General features: G+C 43.1%; 1 protein-coding gene across 2 annotated transcripts in view; it reads right to left on the bottom strand.

Annotated features, from left to right (window-relative positions):
* The window catches only part of PITPNC1 (phosphatidylinositol transfer protein cytoplasmic 1), a 234,592-nt gene that overhangs the window by 109,112 nt on the left and 100,044 nt on the right, over positions 1-25,436 (bottom strand). For both annotated transcript variants that reach the window (XM_046675541.1, XM_046675542.1), the window contains exon 2: positions 9,943-10,091. In XM_046675541.1, the coding sequence (XP_046531497.1) occupies positions 9,943-10,091 (149 nt within the window). The remainder of the gene's footprint in view (positions 1-9,942; positions 10,092-25,436) is intronic.

Raw genomic sequence — 25,436 nt, forward strand, 5'->3', positions numbered from 1 at the left:
AAGATGAAAATCACTGGCAATTTTCCATTCACATTGAGAATTTTCCTATTTGTAAATGGTCAGGACTCCAGACTCTAGAATCACTATCTTAACTGTTTCATCCACCAACTCATGGAGGATATGCAGCACTATAATCAATTACCTTTTCCCATGAGATACCCTAAAAAACACAAGATGGCCTGTATGATTTTATGCTGTTCTAATCAGTCCGGGAAGGAGGCCCTCCTGGTATGTCACATACCAGGCCAGGCGCAGGAGGCATTTGCAACAAGTTTCATGACACGCTATTTAAATATTTTTAAGCCCACTAACAGACCTTCTCTCAGTCCCTGATTCCTCAGAGCACATCGTTATTCAAATCGTTTTTGTCTGAGAAAGTAAAATTTATTTTTCCCTGCAGCAATGATTTATCAGGGCTGCAAAGGAAAATGGAATTAAATTAGTCCCCACTGTTGCTGTCACTTTTATGATGTATACTGTCACACAGCCTACAATTCTAAGGAGAAGTCTGTCACTCAAACTCATTACCAGGTGTCAAGCAAGAACCTCTCTTCTAGCAAGATGGCACAGTTTGAATCCTGTCCTCTTGGTTCACTGGCCAGCATCAAACATCCCAATGGCCCATCTTTAGAGGCACTGAGGAAAAAGATGGTCAGAACTCTAAAGACTTTCCAGAATCGGGAAACGTGCTGAGGTGGAATGATACGTTTTCCCAAATGTCTTTATCAATGCCTCCCAAAGAAAGACTTTTCAAAACATTTGGTTTCTTGCTTTTAAACTTTACTATGAAATAGAACACATCACTGACAGTGGAGTGACCAACTGGTCCTGGGTTATATAGAATTGTCCTGGCTTTAGCACTGAAAGTCTCATGCTAAATTCCTCAGTCTTAGGCAGACTGGGACAGTTGGTCACCCTAGAGCAGTGGTTCTCAGCAGCGAGGGATTTGGACCCCCAGGGGACTTGAGCAAGGCCTGGAAATATTTTTGGTTGTCATGACTGGGAGGGTGGGTGGTGGGGATGCTGCTGGCATCTAGCGGGTAGAGGCCAGAGATGCTACTCAACATCCTACAATGCTCAGGACAGCCCCGCCCCAACAAAGAATTATCTGGCCCCAATATTAACAGTGCCAAGGTTGAGAAACCTGGCCCTGGACATAGGTGGATATAGTTATTGTAACCTTTTCATATATTCCCCAGGTTTCCCTAAGTCACAACTGATCTGATAAGCAGGTCCCATAGGCAGACACAGTCCAAACTAGTCTCAGGTTCAGAGTGTTGATCTATTTCATAAAGAGCTTCTGGAACTGAAACCTAAACCGTCCCTCCATTAGAAGCTTCTGGCACTTTACAATCCAGATTATCACCAGATTCTCCCTGATATCTAATCTCACTTTGTAATTTATGCTCAATTGGGAATAATTTTTGGCCCCAGGAGGTACTGAACATCATTAGGCCAAATGTGGTCTAAATGGAGTCTAATTTCATTTTCTCAACAGGGATCAGAATTGTGACAGTCTTAACTGGAAATTTTGGGCTTAAACATTCCCAGCGGAAAGACAGTCCTTCTGAGTTCAGGAAAACGGTGCTTTACTCAGGATTTTCTCCTCCACAGTAGACTTGAAACTTGCCACTGTCTATGCTGAGATTATGCTCAAATTACTGCCGCTCATTTAAGTGATTTTTAAAAAGAACTTGGCTATCTTCATAACCTCATTTCCCACTGGTCCAGGATGGATATTCTGACTTTTTTTTGGTTGTTTCTTGCTTCTGCCCAAACCTGGCCTTTGACAATTATCTGGTAATAATCAATTGTTCCTATCCAGTTCTATGTACAGTGATTTCTGAGGTCTTGAACTTTCTTCTCCAGCTGCTATGATTTATTCACTTACTCTTCTTAATGGTTGTTCTGGCTGGTCTTTTAGTTCTGCTCTTAATATAATTCTTTATATGGCAGCAAAGAAATGAGCAGAGATGCAGACTAGAGCCATCACCGGTGAGAGGCAGGGGTGCCAGGGTTCCACCCATGGGGAACTCCTTGAACTTAGACGCCACCACCACTCTCCCTACTTAATAGGACAGCTTGTGCTGGGACTCTGGGGAAAAGGCCTGCCTTGTGCAGGTTCTTGGTATGCTCTGCTTGGATAGCATTAGGGTGACATGGCTGGCACCCAGGGGGCAGCCACATGTGTCAACATCATCAGTCAGGAGTGGGGCAGAACCAAGGCAGCGAATGCTTGACTGGATGCTAAGAGTCCAACCAGGCCTAAACAGTCTGTTTCTGCGATTTCCCATGGGAACAGTTGAGGGAGCAGAATGCAGGAGTTCCTGGCAGCACGAGAACCCTTGGCACGCTCTTAAGGACTGAGATGGGAACAGAACAGAATAGCATGGACTGCAAGGTATGCTGGGAAGAAGTCCCTTACATGCTCTACTTTTTCCAGTAGATATGCAAAATACTATTTATTAATGAATTAAATATACTTTATATTATATTCAATATTTACATATTAATATATATTTATATAGAATATTTAAGACTAAATATTCTAAAATATATACTGTTCTTATAAAGTATGGCTATTGTGTCCTGTCTGTCACTCCTGACTAGAATGCAAGTCCCACCAGGCCAGGGATCTTTGTTCTGCTCGCTGCTGCATGCCCTGCACCTAGAATGGTGCCTGGTACTCAGCAGGTGCTCAATAAATATTTCCTGAATGAATGAAGATTGTCTCTGAATGTGCAGAAGTCAATGACCATGAAGATTCTTTCAGAATAGCATGGAAATAAGCTCTCAGGTAAGAATCTCTGATTCTGACACTTTCTCTATGACCTGTTGCCTGGGCAGTGGGCTCTCCGAAAGCCACACGAGCTGTGGGCACTGAGCTCTTACTTTAGGCAAGATCTGGAAAATGGGATTGATTTGCTTGGCAGAGCTGGGAGAGCTGGGAGCAGAGGAAATGCAAGAGAAAGACCCAAGCCATGGCAACAAGGCTTTACCAATGAGCTGATAGGTAAAGTGACCAGCTGGTGGCTTTTCTTATCCTGTTAAACAGGATTCATGGCTTAGGGAAGCTGTACTCTCTCCTATCCAGAGCCACTGGAGGCCAAGAGAGGTTGTCCTGGAAGGCAAGAGCCACGTAGCATGAGAAACGTTGTTCTCTTGTGCAAATCAACTTAGGCATTAGGCGGAATCACGGTTAGAAGCTGGCAACCCTCCCTGACTGGCAGCTGCCAGCACAGCCTAATTAATCCACCAGCCGTGGTGGGGAAGAACATGACACTTCATGACTGCAAAACAAGCCTAAAAATAGGCTCCATCTTTTCTCCAATGCCTCTCTCTCCCCACCCTCTGATTCCCTCCCCTCATGGGCTTCAGTGGGAAGGGCCTGGAGAGATGCTACAGATAAAGTGAAAATGAAAGGGGTCAAAGAAGAGCCCCACTCTCATGAGATTCTGGGTGGCAGGTTTTATTTAGAATCCCTACTCCAGTTTGATTAGTATCTTGCCTCCTTTCCCTGGATGCCAGTTGAAACCAGGGTTTTTGAAGAAAAGCCAAGAAATACCACTTATTTGGTTAGCTGAACTGGATCAAAGGCCTAAGGACAACCGCCAAATGTACTAATGTATTAGTACTAATGTAATGTCCTAAATGTATTAGGCAACTGCCAAAATATACTGTGTACCCAACAGTGTATCAGATGATGTAGGATGGGGGATGGAGCAAACCATAATCCCTGGGAGATGAGAGGCAGGTAATAAAAGGATGAATGGCATTTTAAAGAGACATTATACCAATTTAAAAATGGGCAAAGGATTTCAATAGACGTTCCAAAGAAGGCATATAAATGGCCAATGAACACACAAAATGACACTCAACATCATTAGTCACTAGAGAAATGCCAATCAAAATCACAAGGAGATACCACTTCACACTCACTAGGATGGCTATAATCAAAAAGATAGACAATAACAAGTGTCGATGATTATGCAGAGAAATTGGAACCCTCATAAACTGCTAGTGGAACGTAAAATGGTGCAGCTTCTTTGGAAAACAGTTTGGAAGTTCCTCTCCCCACCCACTGGCAGCCTGGTTTGGACTGGGAATTCAATGGGATGCTTATGTCTGGGATTTTGGAATAAGTGATAGAAAAAATGGGCAACTCAGACCTACCAATAGCAGCCACGGTGGCGATGGCGGAAGGAAACAGTCTGGTTCTACTTAAAGATGGTTGTCATCACCGCTGCTCTTTGCCTCTTGGAGCTGCCCTTAGGAGCTGTCCATACACAAGCCTCCAGATAATTCTGTGGGCTGCTAACATCCTTCCATGAAATGTCCTTTCTGCTGAAGACAGACTCAGAGAGTAGGCCCTGACTACATAGGCACTGAGTGTTTCCAGTGCCTCTCATTGTTGCTTTGGGTAACAAATGATAAAGCAGTTTCTGAATATGATTTGGCTTCCCACATAGATTGATGTAAGGAAGACAATCCACTCACTTTGCCAGCTCATGAATTCACGTCCACAGGACAATGATATTTCTCTCTGTAAGTTATTAAATGAACTCTGGAACATCTTAGCTACTACCAGTCCAACTCTCAGCACCTACTTCCCTGTCTCCAGAGAAGGGTCCCCAACACACCACAGTGGCATAAGGATTATTTGGAGCTGAAGACATGTGAGAATCAGCAGTTACAGGAAGAGGCTTTTTTGCAACTCCCCTTATCTGCCTAAAAGCAGAGCCTCTTGAAAGAATTCAATGGTCATAAATCCCCTCCCCAGGAGGTTTACAACCAGAAAGGACTGACTCCTATCACCAGGGTCGAGAAGTAAGCACCAGAATAAGAAATCTCCCAATGGACAGTGTCACAAAACTATCATATTATTTCCCATACATTCTCCTAAGGCCCCATTTATTTTTCATAAAAGTCACGTGTTTTCCCATAAGTGCCTTTTCTTCCCCCTCTCCTTCCCCTGTTAAAATTGTACACAAGCCCCCAATTCCAATCCCCCATTTGAGTCACATATTTCTGGATGCTCTTTCACACATCTGTGAATGAAAAGGTCTCATCACCTGTTAATCTGTCAGTTTCAGTTCAATTCACAGGCCCCCAATCACTGACCATAAGTGGGTCAAGGAAAGATTTTTCTTCTCTGACACCACTCACAAGATGGACAGATGGACTCACAAATGATGGAAGCAGTTGGTCTAAGGATCATACTTTGATCAGAAGGCAAGGACCATGTCTTACTTATTAGGAGATTCCTTCCAATACTTAAAAAATTTGTTGTGATTGTAGGTTTCAATAAATACCCATTCAATAAATTACAATTACAAAGCTGCCTTGCCAACATGGCAGTCCCTTGACCTGTGGATGCAGGACATGGGTTAACTTGAGGTGGATCTAGTTTGTGACTACAAAGTAACAGGTTTACTCCTCTTCTATGATACGGAAATTCATTTTATTATTTTATAGTTATGTCACATATCAATTTTTTCTTTCTCCCTTACTAAACCATAATCTCCCTGGTTCTAAGATATGTGCCCATACTCTTCCAAATATGCCAAGCGACTTTTAAATTGTAAAAGGACGGACCTAGTTTAGACTCGTGCAAAGGGAACTGAAAGCACTTTTTTTTCCTGCACCTTATTCGTTACTCATTTACATATGCTGGAGGAGAGTCAGGATAAGGTCTGAAACATACTTTGAGCATGGAAGATTAGAGGTGAAGGATCTGAAAGGTTGTCCAGTTTAACCATCTATTTAATGTTTGCATCTGCTCGAGGACAACCTGACGAGTGGGTGTTCCACTCATGCTCAAGCACTCCCACGGACAGCATAATTGATATAAGGCACCCTGTTGCACTCTCAGATGGCTCACATACTTAGATTTCTTCCTTAAACTGAGCCTGAATCTTTCTCCTACCATTCTCACCCATTGTTCTTGGTCCAATTGGTCCTTCTGAGTCTTATAGGATACATAAGCCTAATTCATCTCCCACTGGATTCCGCCATTATACACCCCAAGTCTAGCTTTTCTAGGTTGAAAGTTCTTGATTTCTTCAGTCATTCTTCACATCACTTGGGTTTCTAACCCTAAAACTCATATAAACAATTTTGGAAAAGTTGAATAAATAGGAGGGACTTGCCCTACCAAATATCAAGGCTCTTTATAAAGCTATAGTAATTAGAAATTTTAGGATTATATTCTCAAATTCTATTTAAAAAACAACCCTGTTGGCATTTTAATTATATTTGCATTAAATTTACAATTGATTTGGGAATCAATGGCAACTTTATAATATAGCATTTCCCATCCATGAATATTGCCATTTATCTAGGGTTTTTAAAATGTCCTCCACTAACATTGCATATTTTTTTCCAAAGAAAATTTTGTATATCATGTAGATTTATTACCGGGTATCTTTAAGTTTCTTTTTCTATTGTAAGTGGAATTGCAAAAAAATTATATTTTCCATTTATTGTCCCTGCTGTATAAACAGTGCTACTGATTTTTGTATATGAATTTTATACCCAGCAATCTTGTTGAAATCTCATATTGATGCTAACAGAGATAAATCTGATCACATCATGGTTTATTATTATTATTCTCTGAGGTATTTAATTTGCTAATTTTTGATATGGGATTTCCTTTCTTACGTTCTTAACTGAGATTGGTCTACATTGTCCTTTTTGTACTGTTATTCTTCAGTTTTGTCCTTAAGATTCACGTGGTAGGCACTATTCATTGTCTTCACAGCAGTCACCATCCATTTCCTCCCACTTTCTTAGAAGCAGATCCTGCCTCTCTTGAAAATCTTTCTCTTTTTAGCAAGGAGGAAAATCTTACGTCTCATTGGCTGGAACCAAGTCACATGACCATCTCTAGCTGCAAAGGTGGCTGGAAAGTGAGTATCTGACATTTTCAACCACTAATTATTTAGACATTTTTACATTTCTAAATGATGAGAAAGTTCATTTTTTGTTGTTTTTATCCATTTCTTATTGTAATGCTTTGTAATCAGCCAACAGGATCTACATGATACTGATTTTCTGGTATTTGCTGAGACTGATTTCTAGCCTGGTTTGTAGTCAGTTTCTGTACATTTTCATGTGTGTTTGCAAAGCATGTTGGTTCTAGGGTCTATTAATGTCCACCAGATCAAGTTTGTAATTGAGTTGTTTACGTCTTCTCTATGTCTGCTAAATTGTTTATCTACTTGATCTATCAGTTTATTAAACAGGTATGTTAAAATCTCTCGTGATAACTTTAGGCTACTTGTGATTTTGTCAGTGTTGCCATATATTTGTTGAGCTGGGTTCAGGGCCAGGATTTAACTCACATATCTTTATTGTGACCGTGACATATTTCAATGTCTTACCATCAAAATTTATATTTTTCTATTGACCATGCTTTTTGTAGGCTTCTCTTTGTTCTTCCTCTGCCTTCTACTGGATTGGTCAAGTTTTCTCTTGGAAGTTATGTATTGTTTTACCATTCCATCAGAGGTTATCTTTGTAATTTGAATATGCACACTTGCCTTAAACAATTTTAAATTAATCAACATCACTTTCTTCTTCCTAAACAATATTAGCAATTTAGAGTATGTTTTATTTACTATAATTACTAACCTCTCATCTTCTGCTATTACTATTATTTAAATTCTACAAATATACCCCCAATTACTCATTATTAGTATTTTTTAAACATTCTATACTCATTCCGGTTTGCCCAGATGCTTACTGATTTCTTTGTTTAGCATTACTTCTAGATCCCCCTCCTCCTTCTTGGGTTCAATTTCCTTTTACTTCAAGCATATCCTTTAGTAGTTCTTTCAATGTTGTTCTCTGAGCGGTAAGCTCTCTTAGTCCTTGATTGTCAAAAATGATTTTTATGCACAATTCTCAGTTCTAACTCCCCATTTGTGTGGGCCAAGGCCACATTTCCTGTTCCCTTACAGGCATGACACCCCCAGCCCCTAGATGTCAGGGTCTACACTCAGTTCTGACACCCTCCAGCTTCCTCAGCATTAGTTCATGTGCTATCCACTCTGGTTTTAGTTTCTTCTTTATTTCTAGGACCTGAGGATTTCCATTTCTTTGTTTTGAACTCAGCTTTATATCGTTATATTTCATCCTGTGTTTGTCATACGAGGTGGAGGAAGGTCCACATTAATCTTTTTAGTTACTATTACTGGAAGTCCAGATATTCTATTTATAACAAATTTCCCTCTTACTAATGCTTATTATTCTCCTTTAAAATAAATAGCATATAATTTGATAGAGAAAACAGACATGACAGAGACAGCTGGACACTTCTTGTTCTGTTTCAGGAAAAGTTATAAAGCTTCCTAAAATTCTTCTTTAAGTTGATATATAGGAAATATTCCCCAGGCAATATCTTTGGGAAATGGAGTCATCTGCCAAGAAATGGAATTTTCTGTAGGTTTGTATCTGTTTTCTTGCGTCTCCCTTGCTTCTGTTTGCTCTGCAGAGACAATCCCTGCTCAATAGTTGATTTACACCCTCTGCACAAGAATGCCAGAGGAGCATATTGAGAAACCTGTCTCTATAGGGAAGCCATCCCCAGGCTAGACCAGGAGCTCAGCTACTCCTGCAGATCAACAGCTGGCTAGAGGCTGAACTGGTTCCAAATCCTGGGAATTCACAGCTACTAACAGATGAATAGGATCAATTTCATTTGCATTTCATCGTGACTCAGGAATTCCCTGGTACTCCATCCCTGGGCAGATTAAAATGCATTGGTTTAATCAGCCCATGGCCTTCACTGTCAGAATACTGGCCTGAGAGATTGCCATACACCCTAGTGACAGGACCCAAACTCTCACATCAAAACGGAATAGTCCACTTCAACCTGCCAGGGGGTGGAGGCCAGGTGAGAATGATGAAATCCAAATACAGCTCCTCTCAGAGATGTCTGACCATGGGCAAATCACTGAGAATGGATAAATATTCACACGTATCAGTGAATAAACTGGGGCTCAGTCCAGCTGTTATGTGGGAAATGCTTTCTGAATAATTCCATATGGGCTCTAGGAGAGGCCATAGGTGAGGGTAAAGAGTATTCATGGAAATGAGAGCAAAGACCAGACTGGTCATGCACTGGTTCACTGGAGTAGATAGTTACTTTCAATAAAATATACTCCAAATGGCATGTGACTACAAATGTTCTGACCCAGAAAAGAAGTGAATGGAAGAAAATGGGCTGCAGGGGGCTGTAGGGTAGGAAGAAGATCAGACAAGCTCCAATAATCAATTATGCCATTCATGATAAGAAAATAGCAAGAGATTAAAGAATATATTTTGCAAAGCAGAAATGGTCGTCCTCATTGCTGCCGGGTTATGATCCTCAATGCTTTACCTTTCCAAAAGAGGAGAGGACAAGCTCTGCCTTGGGAAGGATGGGTTGGTCCACCTGAGAAATAGAAACCACCTTAGCATTGTATATCACTTTGGTCACAGGTGACTGTTCGTTTTGTCAACACCCTTTGCAGAAAACTGAGAGGTCACTTGGCAATAAGTGGAAATCTTACCAAGCCAAGACCCCAATGGCACACTGCCACCGCCAGGACTTCTCTACAACCTACAGGCAAAGCCATCTCTTTCCTTCTGCTAACACTGAACCAAGGGACAAGACAAAGTCCTTTAATCCTTAAGATCAGATTTCATCTTAACATGTCACGGAAGGCATGGGAAAGGCAAGAGGAAAGCTTCTTCTAATGAAAATGCAGTCAAGGACTATTTTGCAGAAGGCAGGGGATTCTGTTTTTGGAAACGACTAGAAGGGTGGATCTATCGGGTGGATGTAATGACTTTCCAAGTCGCCTTTTGACCCCACACACTGCCAGTATCTCAGTCGTGTGGTGGGGCCAGGTGGGAGGGGCTCCTGCATGGGAGAGGGCCTGCGGCCCCGTGACTGACCTGTTGAGATACACTCGCTTCTCGGTGAACTGCCCGTTGCCGTGGTGAGGGTCCTCGAAGGGCTCATTCTGGACGACCTCCACCCCTTCTCCTCGGTCACTCTGTTCGTGGCTGTGCTTGCTGATCATGTACAGTTGTCCGATTTTGTACTACAAAACACAGAGACGGAGAGGTCAGCCCCACTGCTTGCCTTCGAAAACACCCCACCTTTAACTACTGCGTGGCGAGCGACTAATAGCATCAGCCCTCTCTGTTGAGAAATGAAAGCAGACACACGGGCCTGGTGCTACTTTTCCTCGGGAGTGAAGAGAAGAACCAGTTGTGAGTAGCATGTAGAAACGGCATGTTCCTGTGAGCAGATTGCATCACCTGGGGGAATGCTCGCTGGGGTGGCTGGCGGTCTTCAAGGTTTGGCAGTGAACCAAGACATGGGGGGCAGCCGGGAGGTGGGAGCACTGGAGTCCCCTTTCCACTCTGGCCCTACAGGGTTCAGTGGAGCTAAAGCTCTATGTTGCTTGGCCAAAGACAGGCTAGGGTGTGTTATTTCTGTCCCTTCTGCCTAATTAGGGAATTCGCTGCATTGCTGGGCACAAGAGGATTAGATGTCATCTGTCTCTTCCATCACCTCTCTCAAAGTGCTCAACTCTCCTGGAGGCCTCTGTTCCCTAGAACGGTAGTGGTCAGAGGTGGCTGGACATTAGAATCACCTGGAAGCCTCTAAAAACTCCAGATGCCCAGGTCCCACCATGAGAGGAACCTGTGTTCTAAAGGCTGATCCACAATGAGGAAAATCTACAATATCTTTAGCTCCTTTTTATCCAATTCCACTAACAGTGTGGAGCCTTCCAGCCTGAGGTCCCAGAAGCCATATGTGCTTCCATGAAAATGATAATATGGAATAACATTTGATATGAACGCTTTCTGTCCTGTCATCATTTGTTCCACTTTCCTTCCTACTTCTCTGAAAACCCTGGGCCCAGCAGGCATTTCTTCACCCAGTGAATTTCCAAAGTGGCAAAACTAATTTGATGGAGAAAAGAAAGAGAGAGAGAGAGAGAGAGAGGAAAGAGAGGGGAAATAAAATGACTTTTGTTCAGACTCAGGAGGCAGGACAGTGAGACCCTTCTGTGGTCCATCCCGCAGATTCAGTGTGAAACAACACACACACACACACACACACACAGAGCGTCATCATTGTCGAGGTCCTTGGGATGGGGGAAAGAGGCCTGAGTTTGCAGCAACCTAATGATGGCTCTGGGCTGTTCCCAAAAGAGCCCAGGCCAGCAGGGATATAGGTCTCCTGTCAACACGCATAAGAGAGAAAAAGAGATTTTAAATTAAGGGGGCAGGTGAAATGTATAAATCAACAGTGCAGTGGGTTCCAAGGCTGAGAGGACACACACGTCTGAAGGTCCCTCTTTCATTCTGAGGCAGGTGCAGGGAGGGGAGTGTGAAGAGAATCTGAAAGGCTCTGGTTTGAGGCCAGCCCCAGGGACCAGGCCCAGTAACCATGACAATGGGAACAGCAGCCTGCTGGGTCTTCTCAAAGGGCAGTGCTTCCTGTGCCACGCCTCTCCCCAGAAAGGTCTACATTTACAAGGCTTTTAACATAAGTGTGTGTGTGCTTGGGGGAAGGGGGAGCACTGAGGATAAGAGCAGGAAGAGGAGAGAGGAAAATCAAAGATAAAATCTATTTTTAAAACGAATTCTGGAGTCAGAATCTTCCTGGCTTCCCCTTAGTAAGTCCTGCTCTTACTTTTGCTCATAAAGACTAACACTTTTTCAAGGGGAAAGACAGCAAGAAAGAGTTTACAGGTTGGAGATCTGTGAGACACACCTGTGAAATCAATGCTCCACCTTATGCAGACGGGCACACAGGCCTGTAACAGGATGTCCTGTTGCCCAGAGGTGGAGATTTCAATGGCAATTGCTTTGTACTTGGTGTCCAAAAAATAAGAGTTTACCTACAGTAGAATATTATTCAGCCATAAAGAGGAATGAAGTATTGAAACTGATACTGCTAAATGGGTGTTATGGGTTAAACTGTCTCCCAAAAACTCTTATGTTGATGTCCCAGTGCCTCAGAATGTGACCTTATTTGTGACAGAGTCTTTGCAGAGGTAATCAAGTTAAAATGAGGTCATAAGGGTGGGCACTAAGAAACAGGACTGGAGTCCTTATACAAAGGGGCAAGTTGGACGCAGAGACATGCATAGAAGGAAGACGAGGTGGAGCGATGCAGGGAGAAGATGGCCATCCACAAGCCAAGGATTGGCCTAGAATGGATCCTTCTGTCATAGCCTTCAGAGGGAACCAGCCCTGCCGTGACACGTAGACCTTGGACTTCTAGTGCCACAACAGTGAGACCATAAAGTTCTGATTTAAGCCACTCGGTCTGTGGTGCTTTGTTACGGCAGACCTGGCAAACAAATACCACGGGTACGGGATTTCCTTTTGGGGTGATGAAAATATTTTGGATCTTGATAGAGGTGGTGGTTGCACAATATCGTGAACGTACTAGATGCCACTGAGTTGACTTTAAAATGGTTAAGTTTATATTATGTGATTTCCACCACAATTTTTTAAAAAAAGTCTTGTCTCTGCTTCTGAAGCAGATACTCCTAAACCAAAATCCTGTCAAAGGCTTTAGTGGGGGGTTTGGTAGAAGAGCTCAGTCTACCACTGGACCATCTTGAGGAGCTCCAACCCACTCACATATGGAAACTGGATGGGATCAAGGATGACGTGTGACACAGAAAAGCCATTAGCAGGACTAGTCAGCTCAAGTGCTTCCTGCTCCGTGGAGAAGGGCATCGGCCGAGGCAGCCGGCACTGATTCACTGTGGCCCGAGGAGGGCCTGGCTGCCTGATCTCATTGATCATTCCAGCGGCTCCGGAATGAGCCAGCGCAGGGCAGACACCAGCCTTAGCTCACTAACATAGCGTCAGTCTGGGGGCGACCAAGAGACGCCAGATGCAGTAACGTAGGTGACATTGCTGGGGGTGGCAGGACACTCAAGCCCAGACACTGAGGTGGTCAAGGGCTCTGTAGCTGTCACTTATTTCCCTCCTCAGCAAGTGAGGCCTGCTCTGCTGCTTGTGGCTATCTGAGCTGGGCTGTAGAGAAGCAGAGGTTCTGTTCTTGTTTTTAAACCACAAATTGACTCACAGATACATACATCAAGCAGATTCTCAGTTGGGGAGAAGAGGGCAGGACAAATAGTCCGTGAAACATCTGACTCAAAGTCACTAGACACTCCTAAAAATGCTCAACCCCGGGCTGTCCCAGCCCTTTTACATTCAGACTCTGTGGGAAAAGGCAGTTGGGACCTCATTCAATCCAACAGCGAAATGCTGAGAAGCCCTGGAGGAGAGAGTGGCGAAGGCATTCATTGGTACCTGCACAATACTAAACAGTGCCGAGGCCAAAATGTTCTATCTTTAGGAAGCCCATTTCTTCTTTCCTCTTTAATACTAATTTCTTGCAAAGCTTCATCCCTAATTTAGTGAAAATACCCCATCCCTCATCACCAGCTCCAAACCAATTTGTATGTCAAATGAAGGCTGCCAGATCCAGACTCAGAGGGATTCTGAAGACTTTGAAGCCAGAGGATTGATAAGAGAATCGATGATGATGAGGGAGAGTGTAGCTGAATTGATTGCCTATTAGTGCAAGGCACCAATTAGGTGCTTTATATTCATTTCTAATACTCACAGTGATTCATCAAGGTCGGTATTTACAGGTGAGGAAGCTGAGTCTCAGAGAGGTTAGAAATGCTGTCCATGCCACGTGGCTTCTAGGTGGCAGAGCTGGGACTGGAACACCACGGATCTGTCCTCTTCTCCACCCAACTTCAGCCCTCATTTCTCTAACAGGTGAGTTGCTTTCACAATTCTAGGCCTCACTATGATTGAAAAAGGGGGGTCGTTCGGAGCCACTGCCTCTGAACTTTGCTATTTCAGAAGATGAAGAACAAAAGTCTGATATCATTTGAAAGATCAAAGTTGTTTAAACTGTGCTCACATATGGAATGGTGGAGCAATTATGCTCTAACTTTGTAAAATCTATTGTTATAATTCCAGCGTTTGGGTAATCATCATCACGGCAATCATGATTAGAGACAGCTCCTCGCTGCAGGGCTGAGCCTCTGTGTGAGCCATCATCAGAACAGCTACCCCAAATAATTATCTCTGCAGTCAAAAGACATCTCGGGGCTTCAGATCTTTCCCACTTGCACACAGCGCTGCACGTTTGATAGAGCTGCAAATTTTGAGAGAAGGCAGAGTTGCGTAATGTGCTTGGAGAAGCCAAGCGGTTTCATCGGTTTGTACTTTTGCAAACTCTATGGCGGGGCGTGATCAAGTTACTTAGTACGGTTCAACCTCAAACTCTGGTTTTAGAAAAGGCAACCCCAAGCCAGAACTCCTGAGTACGATAAGAGATTATTAACTGAGCACCAACAACACCTTGAACACCATCCTTGCTGAAAGCTGAAAGAAGGACAGGACCCAAAATTTTAGGCTCAACAGAACGCCAAGCTATAACTGATTTTCACTTAACTGCCCTCTCCCTCCCTGGCTGCTGAGCTTCAGAGGTCTCTGCAAGGCCAGGCTCCCAGATTGCCCCACCCTAAAGAAACAAGGAGGCGCCATCTTCCTTCCAATCTGTCCCTGTGTCCTCCCTTCCTGTCCCCTTTCTCTTCCTCCATTTCCAATCATCATGATGTGAAAGGTGGGAACGACTGCTTTGCAATAAACTTCACCAACTCCAGATGGAGTTATTCCGATGTTATGACTCGGGACCTCAAGGCTCCAGGTTGGGAATCAGACTTTACATCTACTTTCACCTTTACCATCAAAATGGATGGATGCCACATAACCTAATAACCACACAGAAACACCTGTCCCTCTGACCTAACGTGACATCATGTATTTTTTCCATCTGTGAAATGTGAGTGATTCCTGCCTGTCTCACTCTGGCTGTGTCGATAGCGGAAAGAGCAGAGGGTGATATAATTTGGCATTCTCGGGAGTTTCCCCCATTATTCACATCACTATTAATGCTTTTGTCAAAACTCTTCCAGCCTTCTCCACTCTCAATACCTGGACCTTAAAGCACAGTGAAACAATTGCCTCATGATACGCAAGGAGCCCACTGAAGAGCATCTGAAAGATAAAACATCACACAGGATTCAGGAGCATTGCAGTATTCCGGCAAAGTGGTGCCAAAATTGTAATTAGACACAGGGAAGGAGATACAATGAGTCTAGATTTTAACAACCTTGTCTCAGAGAGCTAGAGGCTAGAGCTCGCTGTTGTCTGCAATCCCACAGCACAGCTAAGGCACCAGGACAAATGTTCTGGTCCAGCAGTCAGCAAACTACGTGGGCTGGTGCCTGTTTTTTAAAGAAAGTTTTATTGGAACAAAACCACGCTCACTCATTCTGTGGTTCCTTTCATTATACAACAGCAGGGTTGAGTAGTTGCAATGGAGACTGTATGGCTTGCAAAGTTGAAAATATTTACTATCTGGCGCTTTGCAGAAAAAGTTTGCAGACCTCTGCTCTAGTCCACTGGCACTGGGTCTGGTCTGGGCCAGCCAGCTGCTCACCTAGACCTGTGCTGCCCGGCTGGTAGCCACTTGCCATATTTGTCTAGCGAGCATTCGAAACTTGGCCTGTGTAATGGAAGGACAGAATTTTAAACTTTCTTTAATTTAAATTTAAAAACTGACATTCATTTCACCTATTAGTAAACTTTACATATTTTTGAAACACCTTGGGTACGTGAATCTACTTTTTCAACTGGAAATTTCATGAAATCTAAATTCAGATCCAGTACCTCCAAGGAAAAATTAGCATCTGACTTGAGATAGCTGTAAGTGTAAAATGCACACTCAATTTTGAAGATTTAGCAACCAAAAAAAAAAAGTAAAATAGCTCATCAATAATTTTTATATTGATTACAGATTGAAACAACAGTATTTTGGATATATTAGGTTAACTGAAATATATTCTTAAAATCAACTTCATCTATTTCTTTTTACTTTTTTAAAATGTGGCTCCTAGAAAATTCTAAATGACGTACGTGACTCGCATTTGTGGCTCACACATTTCTATTGGACGGTGCTGGTCTAGACCCTAACTAGACCAACAGGATCGAGCGTCGGGCCATTATGCCTCGCCAAGTCTTTACACGCTGGCTGGCCAAGCCACAGAGCCAGGCCGAGGGTTTCCGTGTTTCCAAGCTAGCAAGGTGGAGCACTGACCAGTAGGGATCTGTTTGGAGAAGGCTCTCTTTCTGAGGACTGGTGATTAGCTGGACCTCCAGAGAAGTGATAATTGTTCACAGTGTGCTATGATGGAAAGCACTGGGGTTTTAAAACTGAAAACTTGAAGCCAAAGTCCTGATTCTGCCTTTGATTAGCTTTGTAACCTGAGACAATTTACTTATCTGAGCCACAGTTTCTTATTATTAATATGGGACTAATAAAATACCTCACAGGACATGGTGAGAATCAAGTGAGAAAAAACCTTACGAACTGAAATGCTTTGTAAAATGTAAAACTGTTACAAACTGCTGTAGCTATTGCTCCTTCTGTTGCAACACGTCTGACCCGGCCTTGAAGATCTGTTTCATTCTTTTCTCTGTTACAAGAGAACAAGGCATCTGCCATATACCCGTACAACCAAAAACCCAAGAAAACTTGACCATCTGCCCAAGACTATCTTTTCCTTCGGTAAGCATTTTTATCAGATGGTATTCTGATCGAACACTTAGCAAAATATTCTAAAAAAGCCTGAAGACTTCCACTTATATGAGGTAGCTAGAGTAGTCAAATTCATAGAGACAGAAAGTAGAATGGTGGGTGCCAGGGGCTGGGGAGGAGGGAACGGGGGTTACTGTTTAATGGGGACAGAGTTTTGGGATAATGAAAAAGTTCTAGTGAAGGATGGTGGTGATGGTTGTACAACACTGAGAATGTACTCAATGCCATTGAACTGTACATTTAAAAACAGTTAAAATGGTAAATTTTATGTGATGTGGACCTTATCACAATTTTTTTAAAAGCCTGGGAACATATTTTTTAGTGAGTGTGGCTCACTTGCTCCAAACCTCAAGGTGCCCACCTAACAGTGAGTCTATTTTTATGATTATGAAAAAGCTTTTGCAAAGGACGGAGACTTTTCTATTTGATGGCTCTTTGGTTTGGAAGCTTATCTGAAGGTGTTGAGCTGAGTGGACAGGAGAACTATAAAATGACTCGCTCAGAGACACTGTTGCATGGCACGTGGTTATTCCTGCCATGCCAGGGGAGTCGTCTGGCTCACTGTGCCCTAGACTTAATGTCTTTAATATTAGCACTCTAGAGGATTCACGTTGCTGATGCTCCCAAGCAACGTGCTGCTAACTGTGACATGTCGCAGACAAAGCCCCTGACAGAAGGGAAAGAGTGATTAACTGAATACAAACGCTTTCTGATCCCGTCAACCTTAATACGGGGAATGAGAACACCAGTTCCTTATGGAACAGGATTGTCACATTTCACAGCCTAGTCCTTCCGTTTCCTCCTCAGCCTGGGGTTCCGCCTAAGAGTGACTCCACAGCGAGACCAATTCCTGTTTCCTCGGGGAAGGTAGAGCGTATTCTCCAAGGGCTGGATCTGATTTGGGTTCTGCAAGGCCGTGACTGGCTAACCTCTCAGTCTTTCTGGCTCTGTAATTCAATGTCCAGATTTCTCCGTGTAGACAGGGAGGTAAAAAAAAAAAAAGTGCAAAGTTCTTTGGTATTTCGTCATATCTCTCCCTGCCGGGTCAATAAACTACGAAAACCAATATCCGATCCCACAAAGAAAATACGAACCTGCAGCTCATATTTCAGGATATCAGTGCATCATCACCTATTTATCTTTTCTCTGGATTTTTGTAAGTTTACGTAATACCTGTGTCATTATGCCAGGGTGCAGGAATGAAAAAGCTGATAAAAAGATTCAAGAAGGAGCTGGGTTATCGACATTTAATTGAAAAAATCCCCCTTTTGTGACAAACTAATATAAACAGTTTCATACACTGCTTAACCAGTCCTAGGTTTTGAACTGCAGTGAATAGAAATAGAGCAACTTCATGTCAAGGGAAGGGCTCAGGATATGCTGCGAGCTTGTGCAAGCATAACTCTACGCCTGCGGCTGCACAAGTCTGTGCAAATCATTTCCAGTGCCCTCGGCCATTTCGGAGCATCATCGACTTGACTGAGTGTGGGAGAGCAGTGATATTCTTTAGAATATGTGAAAAGTAAGAGTGCACATTTTCTCCGCTCCTTCCAACACTGACTCGCCCTGGGGGTGGTATTCTAGCCCTGAGAACTCATTTGAGGCAAATAGTGAAAAACCAAAATGATAACATGCAGCAGGTATAGGCTGCTTTATAAGCATCGGCTAAAGCAGGAGGTGGCATGCCCTTGTGTTTATAAATGAGAAGCTGAACAAATTAGCCATTAGTGAGTGTCATGAAAAACCATTAAGAGAGCAAGGACAGGAACTGCTAGGACTCAACTCAAAACCACAAAGGTGGTTGGCCCTCGTGGCAGACATAGGATTTCTCCATACATTGGTTGTGGGGACAGTCTTGGGTCTGGAGAGTCTTGTCCATTCTGGTTTGTGCATCAACAAGCATTCAGTGTGTGCCAGGCCCTGTAGACACTGGAGGTGGAGCTATGAACAAGACAGACCTGGTCTCTGGTGAAGAGGAGGGCTTCCTTAGGAGTTCCACCTTGAAGACACAAGGCGACGCCCTGAAGGACCTTGAAGTTTACATCGGAGCTTTCAAACCGTTTGTGGAGAAATGTGAAACCGACCGCAACTCCGGCAAATGGAAAGCCTTGGTGACAGGTCTGACCTTTAGAAAGCAATCAAGGCTGTTGTGTTTACTATGGAACATACACCCACAGCCAATCACACGACCAAAAAGGGGGAAAATGGACATACCGCTCTCCTGGGAAAGGCATCCTGCACCATCCCCTTGTCGATGCTCATCCCCTTACCCTTGGCCTCACAGCCAAAGGTGTTTCCAGGAGAGAGGTCTCTCTATTCTGGGGGTAGCGGGGTCTTCCAGAATTAGAAAAGCCCATTTGTGAAGCCTACTGCTCCTATCAGTCCTTCAGGAAAATGAACGGTAGCATTCAGGGTAGCTGTGGGAGTCGTTAAAAGGAGAGAGACACTTGCAGGAATGACGGTAATTAGTTTTAGCGTCTTCGAGACCTTCCGAGAGCAGAAGGGCAAACTGAACGCAAAGAGACGCACTTGCTGCTTCGTGGACAAATGGACAAGGGGAGTTCTCAACGTTTTAAAAGATTTATTCAATTTGAGCCACTTCATGCTTAGAATAACATGTGAAGGTCACTGAATCCCTTTGCTTGCTTAAGTGCTAGCTGGCCCAGCAGGTGGCTTCGGGCCTCTGCTAACTATGCTGAGAGTTACGAGCAAGTTATATCTGTGGATCTAAGTTTGGAAAGTTCCAGCATCTTCCTTCACCCCACTTTGGAGACGAGGCCCCAGGTTTCATACCGGTGGGACTTGTAGCCCATAGGTAGCCAGCATTTGTAGAGCGTGAGGCTGCTTGCAAGGCAGGCACCACTCTCTTAAGCAATCGCAGCCTAAGGGTGTGTCTTCCTGGGTAAAAAAAGCAGATAACTGATTGAGAAAAGCAAATGGTTGTCAACTCTTCCTCTCTTGAGACAGTTAACAAAGACAAGCAAATAGAGTAAATTGGGTACAGTTCCAGGAATTGCTACATTTAAAAATCTATCTTCTGAGCTCTTTTGCATTCTGCACTTATTCTAATGACCTGGAGAGAGATTCTATCAATGGGTTCTTTCAAGACGGAGTGGGGGCCCTCTCCTCCCTGTATCAACAGTTGGTAGTTCTTCTGTCTTTCTGTGTAACCTCCTAAGGAAGGAGGGGAACAAGTCCTCCAGGCGATGCCATGATGGAACACAGTTCACCATGTTTTCAAAGAGTTGGGAGAAAAAGACCTTTTTTTTTCATTTTTTATTATGGTAAACTCTACATAACAAAATTCACCATTTTAACTGTTTTTAAATGTACAATTCAGTGGCATTCAGTACATTCGCAATGTTGGGCAACCATCACTACCGTCCATTTCCGAACTTTTTCATCTTCTCAAAAAGAAACTCTGTCACCATTAGACAACAGCTCCCTATCCCCCTCACCCTCTAGTAACCTCTAATCTGCTTTCTGTCTCTATGAATTTGTCTATTCTAGCTACTTCATATAAGTGGAATCACACAATATGTATCCTTTTGTGGCTGGCTTCTTTCACTTAGCATAATGTATTCAAGGTTCATCCATATTGTAGCATGTATCTATCAGAATTTCATTCCTTTTTAAGGCTGAATAATATTCCATTGCATGTATGTACCACATTTTGTTTACCCATTCACCTGCTGATAGGTATTCAGGTTGCTTCCACCTTTGGCTAGTATTGTGAATAATGCTGCTATGAACATTGGTGTACCAGTATCTGTTTGAGTCCCTGCTTTCAATTCTTTTGAGTTTATATGAGACGTGGAATTGCTGGATCATATGGTAATTCTATGTTCAACTTTTTAAGGAACCACCAAACTGTTTTCTACAGCAGCTGCACCATTTTATATTTGCAGCAGCAATGTACGAGGATTCCAATTTCCCCACATCCTTGCCAACACTTATTATTTTCCATTTTTGTTTTCGTTTTTAAAGAATAGCCATCCTAACCGGTGTGAGATGATCACAGGATATTTTAAAATGAACTAGGTTCTTTCTTGGATCTCTCATTCTTGTAAAGCTCATTTTAGGTGCGTGGGCATTTCAAACCCTTCTTCCAAGTAAGTCCTGAGACAGCCCTGGGAGAGATTTCAACCCTATTATTTATTTAAATCAGAAATGTCACTCAGTAGACCCTTCTGATGAAACACTGATGAACTGAGATGGTTATTTTTCAGGGGGTTGGAGAGTGTCCCTTGGAAATGCTGTGTTTGCAAACATAAGATAAACTCAGTGCAATAAATCTCTGTTAGTTGAAAGGGCCCCAACACATTCACAAACAGTTAAGTCACTCTGTCAGGGCACCAAAAAGAAGCAGCCACGAATGATTACCTTAGGGAGCCTGGGGGTGGGGGTGGTGGGCATGACCTGGAAAGGCGCTTCTATTTCTGTTATAGAAGCTGCATTCAGTATTATTTTGAGGGCCCAGCCAGGAATGTGGCAAATTCTAGAATCACAACATAGAAGGCAGCAAACAGTCCTGCAGAATTTACTTACGAATTGAATGTATAGGACTTACATTCAAAGATTCAAGGTGAAAAAGCCATTCTTGGTAATTTGCATTTTTCACGTTCTTCTTATGGATTAAGTCACTTTTTATTCTACTTTAGGTGACAGCTAGTCTTGAAAAAGTAATCTGGGAAATGACTTTAAATTCTGAAGTAGACTGAAGGAGTTTCTCATACCTACTTTTTTTTTTAAGTATATAATTCAGTGGTTTATGGTACATTCGGAAGGTTGTGCATCCGTCACTAACGTCTAATTCCAGAATATTTTCATCATACCCAAAAGAACTCCACACGGATGAGCAGTCACTCCCCACTCTCCCCTCCTCCCAGCCCCTGGCCCCGACTCAGACCCCTGTCTCCATGGATGTGGACAAGTCTTTCTGCGGATGTGTCTTCATTTCTCTTGGGCATATACCCGGGGTGGGATTGCTGGGTAACTCTGTGTAACTCTATGGTAACTCTGTGTTGACCTTTTGAGGAGCTGTCAAACTGTTATCCACAGCGGCTGCGCCATTTTACATTCCCACCAATAATGTCTCATACTTACTTTTGATAGTTTTAAGTTACTTGCAGAAACAAGAAAGTCAAACAAGTGACTTCTAAAGCCAAAAGTAAGCATTGTGGAAGTGTGGCCTTGCTTGCTTGTGTCACCATATTTTACACTTGGGCACATTCAATGAACCACTATCATGGGCAACAATCCAGCCATGTGGCATCTTTTCACCACTGTGCAGGGACAACAAAGAGCTAAACGTGACAGGACAGTTAGAAGCTAAGAGAGCATATCCAAATGCACTAATTATGCAGCATGGACGGAAAGTGTTTGAGGGGTTAGGGACAGAGCAGCACGGGCTACAGTTGTCCAAGAGGGCATCATATGAAAAATGAGGCTAGACCTGTGCATGGATAGGTACTAGCTTGGCAAGAAGGAAGGGGAAAGTCACAGCCTACAAATGAATCGTGGACATCTACTCACTCACAGCAAAACTTCTCTACTTCCCAGGACTCCTGAAGATGCATAACAGAAATCATAATAAAAGCTGCCACACAGTGCTAACCTCTCCAGGGTCAGCATGGTTCTAAAGCATTTATACTTATTTAATGCTCACAACAACCCTATGAGGTAGACAGTATTTTTATCCCTATTTTACAAATGAAGAAACTGGTGCACAGAGAAGTCGAGTAACTTGCCCAAGCTCACCCAGCTAGAAAGCAGTAGAGCTGGGATTTGAATCCAGGCAGTCAAACTCCAAGATCCACCCTCCCCTGTCTCTGGCATTACCATAGTCCCCTCTTATCCACGGGACGGGGGGGTGGGGTACATTCCAAGACTCCCAGTGGATGCCAGAAACCAGATAGTACTGAACCCTATATATACTATGTTTTTTCCCATGCATACATACTTGAGATGTGACAGCAAAACTTGGACGAATTTCTTTTTCCTTCTTCACAATTTCACAGATAGAAGATTTGTTCTTACCGTAGATCTTAGACACCTCAGCATGTGGTTTTTTTGCTTTCCTTTTCGAGTTGAGAACTTTCACCTTTTCATTTAAAAGAAGCACTTTATGGCTTCTCTTTGGCATATCCTAACTGCCAGCATCACTACTCTGGAGATTTGGGGCCATTATTAAGTAAAATAAGGGTTACGTGAACACAGGCACTGTATACCAAGACAGTCATCTGAAGGCCACGAAGCGACTAACAGGCAGGCAGCAGACACAGCGTGGATCTGCTGGACAAAAGGATGATTCACGTTCCGGGTGGGATGGTGCGAAATTTCATTACACTACTCAGATCACGCAACCTAAAACTTATGAATATTGTTTATGAATTTCCCATTTAATATGTTTGCACTGAGGATAACTGAAACTGCAGAAAGTGAAACCGCAGACAAGGGGAGACTACTGTAATCTCCTCAGCCACTTGCATGACATCCAAATAAAAGGCTCTTTATTTATAAGACTGGGTGAAAGTACCCTGGTGAGTAAAGGACTTTCCTCACTCTTGCATGCTGCTGACAGTTTTAGGTTAATGTTAGGAGGAATTTTTTAAAGAGGTGGGAGACAGCAGTGCCAAAGAGAGCAAGGAGAGAAGAGGTCACAGGGGAAGTCACCAGTGGGGACAAAATTAGAAGCCAAGAGATTCTCGGCCCTGCTCCTGGAAACTCTTCCTCCTAAACAAATTCTGACACACAGCAATTAAAGGAAGCACACTCACCCATTCAAGTCCTTGAGTTTTAAAGTAAAAGTTAAAATTAATGAGTCCATCTAATTTGGACTCAGAAAATGTGTGGGTGGAAGAAATTCCTGCAGCTGACAGCTGATGTGATAGTTATTTCATGAAAAGGAATAAAACTTCCCCTGCCTTCAGATTTGAATGTTTCCAAATGTGATTCTCAACCTCAGCCTGAAACAATACACAGGACAGGAGCTGAATATAGATATTTGGTGGGAGAAAATCCTGTCAAGCTTACGCAGTCAACCTGATGTGTAGGAAAATGAAATGGAATATCCGCTACTATTCACTCTTCTTGAGGGCTCAAACGATAAAGGCATTGGGCTCCCTATCTGGCTCATACTCTCTTTATCAATTGGAAATTAGATTCATAATGGCATTAGTTGAAGCCAAGAATCGCATATTCAAACGATTCATTAAGCTATTGCGATTATCTGAATCTAAGTGTTTTGTGATACACTGAAGTGATATATACCACCCTTTTGCTCACACCCCTGGAAGTAATGTAAAATCTAAACCCCACATGTATATTCCTAACGATATACCTTATAGGACAGTCCATAAGGCAAACCACAAACACCTATGTGGGGAAAGAGTGATGAAAGGCTCTAAAAGTGAAATCTCACATCTTCTTCCCTGGTTTTCCCTTCTCCTCATCTCTTCCTTCCACCCTGTTCCAGAAGAAGACATTTCCAGAACTGCTGACAACCCCAGAGGAGGAAGGCCTTTCTTCCTTCCTCCTCTTGGGCAGATGGTATTTGCATACTGACATATTGTAAATCTAGTCACCCAGGTAACGGGCTCCAGTTAGCAACAGTGCAATGAAGGTCAGCCTGATTCCTTCTAAAATTAGAAGTCAGACCAATCTGATTTTTAACTGTTCAAGGTAGAATGCTCAGTTAGATGGCAAATTCAATTCTGAAAGTGAATTTTCAGGTGGAGACTCAGCACTAGTGAATCAAGGCAAGTTGGGGCATTTCAACATGATAATAATATAGGTTTTGACATGTTGAAGTTTTAGCTCCATGACTTTGTTATTTCTGTAAATAATCTTACTATGACTCTAGACTCTGTTAGTAGAGACATCTTTGGCCTCACATACCCCTTGAACTTCACAGTCAAGACTCAATTAACATTAAGGACAGATAATTCTATGCCAGGCATTTCAGGCCTTCCACAGTTGGCCTCTCCAACTCATCATGGTCCCCTCTCCTGGCATGATCTCTCCTTCACAGTCAAACTGAACAAGACCAGTCTTTTCCAGCCTCTTTTGTCTTGGCCCTTCTTTGCTCCCTTCTTTTCTTTCCCTGATCGTGGAGAGGGGTCTTGGATGACTTCAAGGAACACATGAATTGCGCACAATCCCCCCCCCCACCATTAATTTCTCAAAAGGTCCATGTCCCCAAAAATGTTAAGAGCGACCAACTGTCTAATTACAGATGGTGTCTATACTGGCATTCCCCATAAGGCCTATAAGGAATCCAGTTCCACAGGATGCTAAATAGTTGGGAAGAGAACTCCACAGTCACGTAAGTATGGGAAACCCTAGGTCAAGCTGAGTCAGGTCTTCTAATGAGGGCCTTCTCTGGGCCTTGGCTGTACTGATTTGCACCATGAACCACTGATTGCACCATGAAGCCCCTTTTCTCAGCGGTTACTTCTTAGTGTCCCCTTAGTGACCCCCTAGGAAAACTGAGCTTTGCTTCTACTTGACAACCACCAAGGCATGCACTGCTTTGTGACAGTTATTCCATCTGTTTTGAGCTATTCATGTTTTACTATATATTAACGATTACTAGAAATTATATCACTGCCCTTATCACATTATGTTGTGCTTGTTTTATATCGTTTCACATCTGTCTCCCCTACTAGACTGGAAGCCACTTGAGAGTGGAGTACACACCTTGATATCTTTGTATCCCCACTGC

Source organism: Equus quagga, chromosome 11 (genome assembly GCF_021613505.1).
Source record: "Equus quagga isolate Etosha38 chromosome 11, UCLA_HA_Equagga_1.0, whole genome shotgun sequence".
Classification (NCBI taxonomy): domain Eukaryota; kingdom Metazoa; phylum Chordata; class Mammalia; order Perissodactyla; family Equidae; genus Equus; species Equus quagga.